At 44.5% G+C, this 11604-nt stretch overlaps 1 protein-coding gene across 1 annotated transcript in view; it reads left to right on the top strand.

Annotated features, from left to right (window-relative positions):
• The window catches only part of CMYA5 (cardiomyopathy associated 5), a 107172-nt gene extending 96001 nt beyond the window's left edge, over positions 1 to 11171 (top strand). Inside the window, exons 10-13 of the mRNA XM_082650105.1 lie at positions 1392 to 1525; positions 2802 to 2901; positions 4987 to 5160; positions 10307 to 11171. Coding sequence (XP_082506231.1) covers positions 1392 to 1525; positions 2802 to 2901; positions 4987 to 5160; positions 10307 to 10553 — 655 coding nt within the window. The 3' untranslated portion in view covers positions 10554 to 11171. The remainder of the gene's footprint in view (positions 1 to 1391; positions 1526 to 2801; positions 2902 to 4986; positions 5161 to 10306) is intronic.
• Positions 11172 to 11604: the final 433 nt, after the last annotated feature.

The raw sequence follows: 11604 nt of genomic DNA on the forward strand, positions 1-11604 counted from the left end.
TCTCCCCTCCCTGCCCCTTCCTGCTGAGGAACACACTGTGAGTTTTCTGTGCTTTTAGACATGGGGCTTTGATGGGGGAGGGATTGTTACTCTGTACAGATTTTCTGCTTCTAAAAAGTCTAAGTTCATCTGTTTTTTGGGTCAATGATACTTTTTCCTTCTCCTGGTTCTCCATGGTATTCTCTAAGGTAGGTACTGAGAATGAAGTAAGTCAACAGAAGTAGAAATAACCTGAAAACAAAAATCAGTCTGAGAATGAACAGTGGCCACTCTTTGATTCTAATGATTTCGTGGTACCTTCATTAATAATAAAACAAACACAAAGAAAATAAAAAACAAACAAAGGGAACAAACAGATAAAAAAACCCCGCATCTCCCTCTGAGAATGAACTTGAAGGCTATTGTACTATTGTTTTCAATGACTAGTATCCAATGCACATCTAACAGGAACAGGATTCTGATTCTTTAGTACTCAGATTAGGACTTCTTTTATTAGCAAGGAGCCTAACTTGTAACTCTCTCCAATGCCTCTCCAAATGGAGGCTAAAAGAAAGAGCACTTGTATACTTTATTTGTATAAATGCTCTAGGACGCGATATCAAGCAGATAAAAGAGAATGGAAAAGAGGCACAAAAATTATTCCAGCTCATTGGCAAGTTCAGAGCTCCATCTTCAAATCCAACAGGTCCATTTGTGCTTAAATGGTTGGGCTGTTACAGTGTTCTTGCCAAGCCTGCTGCCATTTAGATACCACAACCAGCACTTTTCTTTTAATGTAAATGGGAGGTTTAGGAACAGCAGCTTTGGGGATTGTATTTGGCAGTTAGAATTCTCTTTTCTCTCCAGGATTAAGTTTGCTCTAAAGGGTATTGTCTTCTTTAGAGATCTTCAGTTTCTATAAGTTGGCTGGCTTTGGCATGATGACCATGTACAAAATCAACACTCACCTTAAGTTTTCCACTATTCAGGATCTGTTAATGAGATGGTGTCTTTTGCATTACAGATTGGTTTAATATCATCTTAATCCACAAGTGCCCTCTCAGCCAAAATTTGATAGAGAAAACAACATATCCTTGGGGACTCAATAACCACAAAATTAGTCTATTTTCTGAATTAAAAAAAAAAAGTTTGGTTGGCTCTATTCCAAAGAGCATTCTGGAAGTCACAATATTGGACAAAAGTTGATCAAGGTAGAAATGATTTGATAAAGTAAATTTAGTGGACAATGGCCATTTTATAAAATCTGGCTTGCTAACTCGGTGGTCATAAAAAGGGAAAAATAAGTGATTTGTTGTGAATAAAAGATGTTCATTCACTACAGGATTGAAATATGATGAGTTGTTTAGCATATAGGGTTATATTTAAAATTATTATTTTCCCTTCATATTCAGATCTTTCTCTGGAATTAAAGGACTCCAACTGAAAGTTAACCTCCAACCCAATGACAATTACTTTTTCTACGTGAAAGCCATCAGTGCATTTGGGACAAGTGAACAGAGTGAAGCTGCCCTCATTTCCACCAGAGGTACCTTCTCCTTTGCACACAGAGAACTATTTCCAAGCATTCCCATTCCTTCCCTTCCACCACCCAGAGAAGACATCCTAGAGGGCCACTTCACGCCCCCAACCTGCTGGCAGGGCTAGGTTTTTGGCATGAGGACCCAAGATTGGCCAAAGGTCAAGGTGTTTCTTTTGTTTTTCTGGTTTAAGACATTCTCAACTTTGGCCATCCATTAGCAATCAGTCCAGGTGCTTAAGAAAATACTGATGTGGGGAGCCCACTCCTGGAGAGCCTGGTCTAATTTACCTGGATATGGGCTCTGACAAGTGTTTTAAATCTCCTCAGATGATCCTTGTTTGGTTCACAATGTGCTATCGTTTGTGGGTATGTTTTGAGTGTGTGTGTGTTGGGGGAAGAGTGGGATGAGGATATTCTTATTTTATTACACTGTGAACTCTATGAACAAGCTTCTAGTCTTATTCTTCTGTTTATTTTCCATGCCTAGCACATGGTTTGTGCCCATTAATGTTTGTTGAATGAATGAATGAGTGAGCAACTCAAAAAAGTGATGAAACTGTTCAAGGGCATTTTGGGGAAAATACCCTTGATGGTGCCAACAAAAAAATGCTTGGCTGTTCTCAATTATTGTGAAAAGAAATGAGGAATGGAAGAGTGATCATTTTATTATCTTATGCTAGACCCAAAGATGGCAAGATTGAGGGTGGCACATTACGTGATTTGCTTAACCAGCAAAAACTTGTGCACGCACCTTGGGTGTGATGTGGTTAGGGCCAGCCTGATGTTTATAAAGAGAGGGCATGAGGGCTGTCTGTCCAGAAGTGTGTTCCCTGCAGTCCCAAATGGTGCCTGTACTGTCCACTGTTAGAACCACTCCTGGAGGTTAGATAGACCATTGCATCTTCAAACTTTAATGTGCGCGTGAATCTCCCAAGGAGCTTGTTAAAATACCGATTGTGGTTCAGGAGGTCTGGGGCAGGCCCGAGATTCTGCATTTCTAACTAGTTTCCAGGTGAGGTAGGTAGGTGCTGCTGGTGCAGGGAGCATACTTTGCATAATAGAGTGAGCGCTAGTACAGGAGAAGCACACCGGGTGAGGTGACCAGCCACTGATGTTCACTAGTCCTTATCACGGAAGAAATTTTGCTGTGGATCTGAAAACACTGAGCAGAGGATTTTGATGTTAGAAGCAAGGGAGACTACGATCTGAAATGCGGGGCTTGGCCCAGGGATAGCGCTCGACATTGCAGTAATGTTATAATCCTATTTTCTAACTACAATAGGAACGAGATTTCTCCTGCTGAGGGAAACGGCTCATCCCGCTCTGCAGATTTCCTCAGATGGAACAGAGATCAGCTTCGCTGAGAGGAGACGGCTGACAGAGTAAGTAGAAGAAGAAAGCACGAGATGCCTCCGCAGGAGAGTCTTCTGAGGGTGTCACCTCAGTGTGGCCTCACCTGAGCACATTGTTGGTTTAGTGCACATGCCTGGTATGTGTGACATTGAGCATAAATTGGTACGCACACATACAGTTCAGTTATGGTTCATTACTAGGGGAAAAGTGACAGAGATCATTCAAACTTGGAGCAAGTGTCAGTATTTTTATTGGAAATATAAGCACAGATGGTTTTGTTTAACACATAGGCTGTTCTAAGGCATTATCTCTGGTTCAATGAAAAAAGAGCCTGGGTTAATTCTTCTATTATTTCAACAGCAAACCAGATTTTGAATCTATCCACTTGAAAAGGAATAGAGGAGAATGACATTTTGTTGAGTTTCTGGTTCTGGCCACATGCAGGACTTTCAGGATCTTGCCCTCCCCCCCCCCACCACCACATCCCCCAGAAGCTCCCACAAAAGGAAGCAGCAAAGTAAAGAAATCCAAAAGCTGAGGGCACGGTGGGGAGATTGCTCTGCAATTTGCCTGCACTCTCTCGTGGTTATTTTGAGGGTCAAAATGGTCAAATGGGAGAAAGTACGTGAAAAGCATGTGAAACACACTGCTGTTGGCACTGATGCGCCCAGGGTGCTCTCACAGTATAGCCCTGAGCCCACCAACGGCGACTTGTGCTGTTTTCCTCTCAGTCTGCTATTCATCTGTCTGTGGCTCAGCTCAGGTGTTACCTGCTCCTGGAAATGACCAAGCCTTTTCTGGGCCCTGGCACCCTTGATCTTATCCGCAAAAAGGTCTGAGCACTTGTGGAGTCGTTGGTCAGATACTCTATTTTGACTAGTCCTCAAGCAACAGCCTCTTCTTCCGCATCTTTAATCTCCGGAATCTAGCCTGGGACCCAGAACACTGGAGATGCTAAGCATGTACAAATGAGTGAATTCAGGGGAAAAAAAGATTTAAGAAATAGATTGGGCTTTTCTGTCTCTTTTGGATTTCTCAAAAAAATCAAAGAGAAAAGAAATAGATTGGAGGTTGGTAAGAGTTCATAGATAATAACTAATGTATTTGATAGAATTTTACTTATTTATTATTAACCTGAAAATTAACTCATAAATATCAGGCAGCTGGGCTTTGCTCCAGAGAGCAAGGGCCCATCAGTAGCCCCCTCTCTGAAATGAGGTTGTTGGGTAAAGACACGAGAAAATGAAGTACATTCCTTTGCATTAATCACTTTCTCATCTGTTAAGGGGGAGAGGGAGAGGGTGCTGACTGAATATTAATACTGCTTAAATTAAAAATGCTTCCTTGCTGTCTCAGCCATTTCAAAGCAAAATTGAGCAATTCATGCAAACAAGGTCACCCATCCGCAGTGGAAAGTGCTTTGGTTCACTTCACCGTGTCTGTTACAAAAATAGCTGAGGTGAGACAAAAAGAGACCTTTCGACAACCTCTCAGGTGTACCTGCTACCATCTAAAGAGGCCAGAGTCCCAAAGACTGTTGACCACAAGCCTCTGAGGAGCACAAGCATTACACCTGGTTCATCCAGGTGGAACTCCGCTCTGCTCTGGCCTCCCCAGACAGCTTGCTCTTCAGGAGCAGCACCGTTTTCGGTCTCTGTGCCCAGGAAAGTCAGCAGACACTGGAACCCATTGTGAGAGAAGGTTTTAGAGACTCCTTTTTGTGTATGTGCAAGTTTTGGAAGAAAACTTTGCAAGTCATGCTCTCTTGGAATTCTCCACCTGCCTCCCTTATATCTCCTCTTTGAAAGCAGAGATTGTGCCATTTCTTTTTATCCTGCCATTATTCTAATTTCCAGGTTCCCAGTCCCTCCAAGAGACGCTATGTGTAATACATGTGTGTTGAGTGTGGCAGTAGAAATGTGTTAAATGCATGTTGAGGGTTTGGGGAATTCTGTGGCCATCAGGTCACGTCGGGGGCACAATGAACAATGAATGTCTTTAGTCAAACTCCAGCAGTTTCCGAGGATAGAATCCTGCTTAAACTGTGTACACATTTATGAATGTTGGTGTTTATGAGACAAAGCCTGGCAATTCCTGATCAACTTTGCCTGCAGAATCCCATCAGTGCTGGGTGAGGAGCTGCCTGCCTGTGGCCAGCACTACTGGGAAACCACTGTCACAGACTGCCCAGCGTACCGACTGGGCATCTGCTCCAGCTCGGCGGTGCAGGCTGGCGCCCTGGGACAAGGAGAGACCGCGTGGTACATGCACTGCTCTGAGCCGCAGAGGTAAGCCGGAGCCTGCCCCTCCCCACTTAATCAAAGTGTCATGCGTTGATGTCTAGGCAGAGGGCTCTGAGGGACCTAATAAATAACCTCTCACTTCCCTGCCCAAGTTCTGAGTCAGCTGAGAAAGAAAACAGAAGACTCAGGTATTTGGAGATTCAACTACTACTCTGATTACTGAGGAAGCCGGTTTTAGAGAATGTGGTTCCTATGTGAAAGCAAGAATGTTTCTTATATCGAACCCTATTAATAGACAGACTTGTCCCCACGCAGAGCCTTGGCCAGGGCAGCTTCCCATCCTGTGGGGCAGAGTAGGTTCCTGGAGAAGCATGTGCATCTCCTCAGGAAACTCGTCAGGAAGAGTTAGGGAAACACATGCATGGCCAGTTTTTCCTTCAAAACTCACCCCAGGGTGGGGAGAGACCACAAGGGTAAGGCCGAAAGGGCTCCCTCCACAGAGGAGTCAACAGGACTGAGGAAGAAGTAGGTCCCCAGTACCACCCCCCTACCCCACCGCCGTTGGTCTATATTAAGGGTTGGCAAACTATAGCCCAATAGGCCAAATATGACCCGCTGCTTTTTTTGTAAATGTGGTTTTATTGGAACACAGTCAAGCTCATTTGTTTACGTATTGCCTACGGCTGCCTTTGTGCTACAATGGCAGAGACGACTAGTTGTAATAGAGATTGAATGGCCCCAAAGCCTAAGATATTTACTCTCTGGCCCTTTACAGACAAAGCTGACTAACCTCTGGTCTTATTAGTGTTACCGACCTGGGTTCTTGGACTCTTTAATCAATAGAAATTGATAAGAGGCCAGACGAGGAATGCAAGCAAGGCTTTATTGGGACTCCTGCCGCAGCAGGAGAGAGCGAGAACAAGTAATAGGTACCCACGCTCGCTCCGTGAGGGGGGGTGAGCTGGTCCGTCATATGGGCTGAGGGTAGGGGAGGATTGCTGGGTCAGGCGGGAGGCGTGGCTTAGGTGGTCCGCCCACCCCCTTGGCGGTGTCGCGGGCACGGATCATGCGCAGTACCCTGCTTTTGCTCCCGGCACCTCATAAGTGGCAGTTGGGTTTTGGCCTTTTTGTATCTTGTTGTTCATACTTTGCCCCAACTGGACATGCATGCAGTTATTTTTAGTCCTTTATAGTTTCTTTGTATTTTGTTGCTCAAGAAGACATTTGTCCAGGGGCAAGTGCTGCAGTAAAGGGTCCCAGGTCCCAGCCTGTCTCATTAGTATTGTTTAATCGCTTGATGTGAAAAAGCTGTTAACCTGCGTTAGCTAAGGCGAGCATGTTATGAACTGAATATGTGCACAAGATAGTCTAATAAAAGAGCATGAGACTGGAGCCAGGAACCTGATTTTAGTCCTGGCTCCCTTCTCGACTAGCCTCGTATTGACTACTCCCCGGAAGTTGGCTAATCTAATGAGCGTATCTGATGTGCTCATCTGTCTTGTCAGGGGACAGTGATGCCTGGTCTGCTACATTTTGGGGTTGTGAGGATCACATGAAGTCAGGTACAAGGAAGAGCTTTGAAATCATAAAGAATCAAATGTGAAGAATTATTCAAATGTAATGCTTAAAAAGGAAGCAGTGCTCGCAAGTTCCCAGAAAGAGGCCCACAGATTGGGATTTTGTATATTTCTGGCTGCACATCTCTCCCTGCATCCTACTTGACAGAGTTTGATTCTCTGACATGGTTCATAAGGACACCATCTCCAAGAGCTATTTAAAGTCACATTCCATCAAGGCAGAGCCAGGATGATTAATTGATATTCAGCCTCCTCCTAGAGCTGAAAGATCATTCAAACCCAGAGTTTATAATCGGTAGACTTAGAGCTGGAACTAGGTACTGATTTCATGAAAATTTCCTTAGACACTTGAACCCTTAAGAACCCAAACCAAAGACGAGAGTCCAATACAGAGTTCTAGACTCTAGAAAACAGAACTGTTCATTTCATTCAGCAGGTTCAACAACTTTGGTCTTTGGCTCTTGTGGGCCCAGGGTAGGTTCTGTAGATTTTGGGAGGAGGAGTGTGCTGTGTGTGGTCACAGCACAGAGAGGTCAGGTCTTAAATGCCTCATTTCATGTTCCAAATTAGAGCACCCTGGCCTTCAGGTTACTGAGAGTACTGCTATAGCAGACCCTCCTGTGTTTTTCCATTTTTCTCGCTTCATGATTTAAACCAAGCGGTATTACTCTTTTTTTTTTTTTTTTTTTTTTTTTGCCGTACGCGGGCCTCTCACTGTTGTGGCCTCTCCCGTTGCGGAGCACAGGCTCCGGACGCGCAGGCTCAGCGGCCATGGCTCACGGGCCCAGCCGCTCCGCGGCATGTGGGATCTTCCCGGACCGGGGCACGAACCCGTGTCCCCTGCATCGGCAGGCAGACTCCCAACCACTGCGCCACCAGGGAAGCCCCAAGCGGTATTACTCTTGATTCTACTTGCATCAGGCTTTAAGATGTCACAACTGGCTAGGAGAAATGAAGAGATTCTAAGGAGAAAGAATCAACGGTATTTCATCCTGTCTGTTCCTAACTTACTTCTCTAGCTCAAGGCTTTGTTTCCTTTACTAGTTTCATCCACAGCCAACATGCCTGTGTTCTTCTTCCAGTCTCCACCCACTCCAAGCCATTCTGTGTGTCACAGCTGACAAATATTTCTCAAACATCATTTGCATCACGTCCCTTCCTTTTCTGCTCAAAAATCTACAAACATCTACAGTGGTGTCGACACTCAGGTGGGACCACAGTGAAGGGGGAAGCCAGGAAGAATGTGACCAGGCTGGAGTATGAGGAGGCCTGAGGGGAGTGGCCACCAGGGTGGGGAGGAGTCTGGCTGGGCTCATTCTGGGCCATCAGTGAGATTCACAAGGGTGGTCCACCCAGGTGGGAAACCTCGCCAAGGTAGTTCCAGGGTCATGCAGGCGTCAAGAATCAGGCTTCTGGATGACCTTTGTTTGAACAGGGACCAGCAGTCCAAAGGATAGGGAGGGAGTCAGGCCGCGGCAGATAGGCTTGGTTTCAGGCCGGAGTGCAGGTTGGAGAAGGAAGTGATGTGCTCAGTAGGAAATGGAGGCAGAAACAAGACAGGGCGAATTCCAGGCCCTGTAGAACTGGTGGGTCCAAGGCTTCAAGGAATGTCTTTCCCTCCTTGACCTCCATGGTAGCGATTAGCTCAGGGACTGACCAGGGCTGGGCCTGTGGGCACCGGGGACCTTCTAAGCAGGGTAGGGAGATGGCTTATATGGGCATTCAGAACCCTCTAGACCAGTGCTGCGCAATCACACATTCTGCAAAAATAGAAAAATGGTGTCATATGTGGCTCTTGAGAACTTGAAATGTGGTTAATAGGACTGACGAACTGAATTTTGAATTTTACTTAATTTTACTTAATTTTAATTTAAGTGGTCACATGTGCCTGGTGGCCACTCTATTGGACAGGGCAGGTCTAGAGCCTGGCCTCTGACTTACCTATCCGGGTAATATCCTTAAAGTCATTCACATGTCCCCTCCTAACCCCTCAATCAGATGGTGATGTTCTCCATGACATACAGGTTTATTCTGCCACCTCATCACTGCTTCTGCTGCCCCGATGGCTTGGATCGCCTTCTCCCTTTTTTCCCCATCCGGTTCTGACCATTCTTCTTTGGCTGAATGTGAGCCCATCTGCTCCCCAAGCCCCTTCTGTAAGAGCCCCAGCCTGTTCTCCATCTGTTCTCCAAGGGTGAAGTTGGGCAGCCCAACAACAGCCCACTGCTGTTCTCCGTCATTGCCACCTGCAGCCTCTGTGTGCTTTACAGGTTCTAAAACTTCATAATGTTCTGCCGTATTTCACATTAGCAAGGCACTGAAGAGGTCCTTTATCATTGTGGAAGTCTCGCTTACCTTCCATCCCTGTGAACCTCTGCCCTTTCACATGAGCGTCATTCAGCGAGGAAATTGCTAACTTGCCATTTCCTAAATATTCCTGCACTCAAGCTTCTGGGCCTTTAAGAGAGATGTCACAGGTCTTCAAGGTCCTTGTCCTTCTCAGCCACACCAGAGTCACCCAGTTTCTCCGGCCCCAGTCTTCCCAGTGTCACTCCCACCCTCAGACCTATCATATCCACAGATCTGTCCCTCATCTCTTTTCTTCTCTTCCATCTCTCATTTCTTCTATTCTTCTGTTTTCAGGGCTCCACCCTCTGTTTCTAAGATTGCCAGGAGAAAACTCCCACCTTGTGTTACTTTTTTGCATAGAGCAATTTAACTTCTTCTGTTCAGCAATTTCTCCTTGCCAGCCTGGCCTTGAACCTTTCCTTTCACAACTAAACCAGGTCCATTAAATGTGTAAGGAAACGCTTTACCAATCTGTGCTCTAAACTGGAGTCTCACTCAGCCCCAGCCCATGTTTAAGTCATCAACAATTTTCATTCCTGCTTAGTAGAGTATGGGGTCCCTGGGGGCAAGGACAGTATGCTATGGTCTGCATATCCCCCAGAGGTGCAGAGGTCTAGCAAAGTACAGGACACACAGATATGCCCAATGACTACATGTTGAACTGAATTTGTTTGAATTGAAGAAAGAAATCAAAGGCACCCCCCCTTGGCTGTAAGGGTGAGAAGATGAAAAGGAAAGTTGATTTGGGGCAGTGGGAGTGTACAAAAGATGAAGTTGGGCAAAAATAATGAAATATTTCTTAAACTTCATAAAGGTCCTTATGTAAGTTACTTACAAAATTTTTAAATGGTAAAATTAATACACTTTATGGAAGGCAAGCCCGTGGTACTTTTTAAAGTACATGGCAGCCTCAAAGGAGTTTTATTCAAAAGAATGACACACCATGAATGCAGTAGTTAAAACACGTGGGCAGCTGGGAAAGAATTAAAATGTTGAGAAAAATCACAAGGGAGGCATATGTTGGTTATTCTGGGACTGCCTCCTAATGTAGAAGGAGCAAAATTATTAAAAATACTCGTCTGTTGGGAAGAGCTATGCATGTTAGCATCTAGGAGGGATCTGGTTAAAGTATTTGGGACAATGTTATTGCAACTCATTGTGAATTGAGGTGAACAACTGCACAATCGGTTATCTCCAAGTGATTTTCTTTATCATGGTCCTTCAAGATTTCCAAAATTTTCAATTCCCATTCCATTCCATTTCAGATACACATTTTTCTACAGTGGCATTGTGAGCGATGTCCACGTGACAGAGCGTCCCGCCAGAGTGGGCATCCTACTGGACTACACCACCCAAAGGCTCCTGTTTATAAACTCTGAGACTGGACAGTTGCTCTTCATCATCAGGCACAGGTTTAATGAGGGCGTCCACCCTGCCTTTGCTCTGGAGAAACCCGGAAAATGCACTTTGCACCTGGGAATAGAGCCCCCAGATTCTGCAAGGCACAAGTGATCGTTGGCTTTTAGAGTTTGCAAGAACAAAATTCAAATTTGGGGGGTCTGTTGTTCTTTCCTGTGGGTGCTAGACATTATTCAAAACATCTCCTGCACATGAGCACTAGTAATAGCTCCATGAACAGGGATCAGCACGCGAGCAAAACCACCAAGAAAACTGTGACTTTCCAGAGCGTCACGTGAGTAAAAAGGATGGAAAAAGCAATCTCCGCCTTTTGGTTTATATACGTTTGAGTTCTTCCCTAAGTGAAAAGGATTGATATCTGACTTGGGAATCAAAATAGTGAAATGGACTCCCATCTGTTTCACTGGTAAGAGAAATCCTCAGATAGACAGGTCTGAGCGAAGGGAAGGTTGTACTGGTGACACATCTCCTCCAACAAGAAACACTGGCCTTTTCCACAAGAAAAATGTCATCTCACTTCACTAAAGGATGTGGAGTCCTAATCAGCAGAGAAAGTGTTTTAACCATTCAAAGCTGATAACGAACTCTTTTGTAATCATTATATACTGTAGAACACGAGTCTCTTTTCCCTGTAATTTTAAATGTAGAAAAGTGCTAGATATTAGAAATTTCCATTTTGTTAAATAAATGGTTAGAGTCTGTAAAACAAAACGTGTGATGTGAACTTACTGCATGTGACGTGAGTCTGGCATCTCTGGACGGGACAAACTGTGAATAAAAAGCCATCACACTGCAGTGGGTTGTGCTACCGCTCATTTTCATGTGAGAATTTTATACGTATATGTTTTAAAATCGAAACATTTTCAGCCTATAGTTACAGACAACTACCAGAAACTGAGAATCTCTTTTTGCTAAAAATAAAATGGTGGGTCATTTTTAGATATTGTATTGAAATCTCTCAAAATCTTCCTAAAATATGTGTGCAGAGTTGATAAATCTAGAATGCATGTTGAGATGATTGCTCTTGTTCTCCATAATATAAACACTTTGATCATACTTACAGATTTTTTTTTTAACATTACCAATTCAGTTGTTTTCTTATGTCGAGAGACAATGTTCTACTTTTGGCATATATCCTGAAGTC

This window comes from Grampus griseus (assembly GCF_964374135.1).
Source record: "Grampus griseus genome assembly, chromosome: 3".
Lineage (NCBI taxonomy): Eukaryota > Metazoa > Chordata > Mammalia > Artiodactyla > Delphinidae > Grampus > Grampus griseus.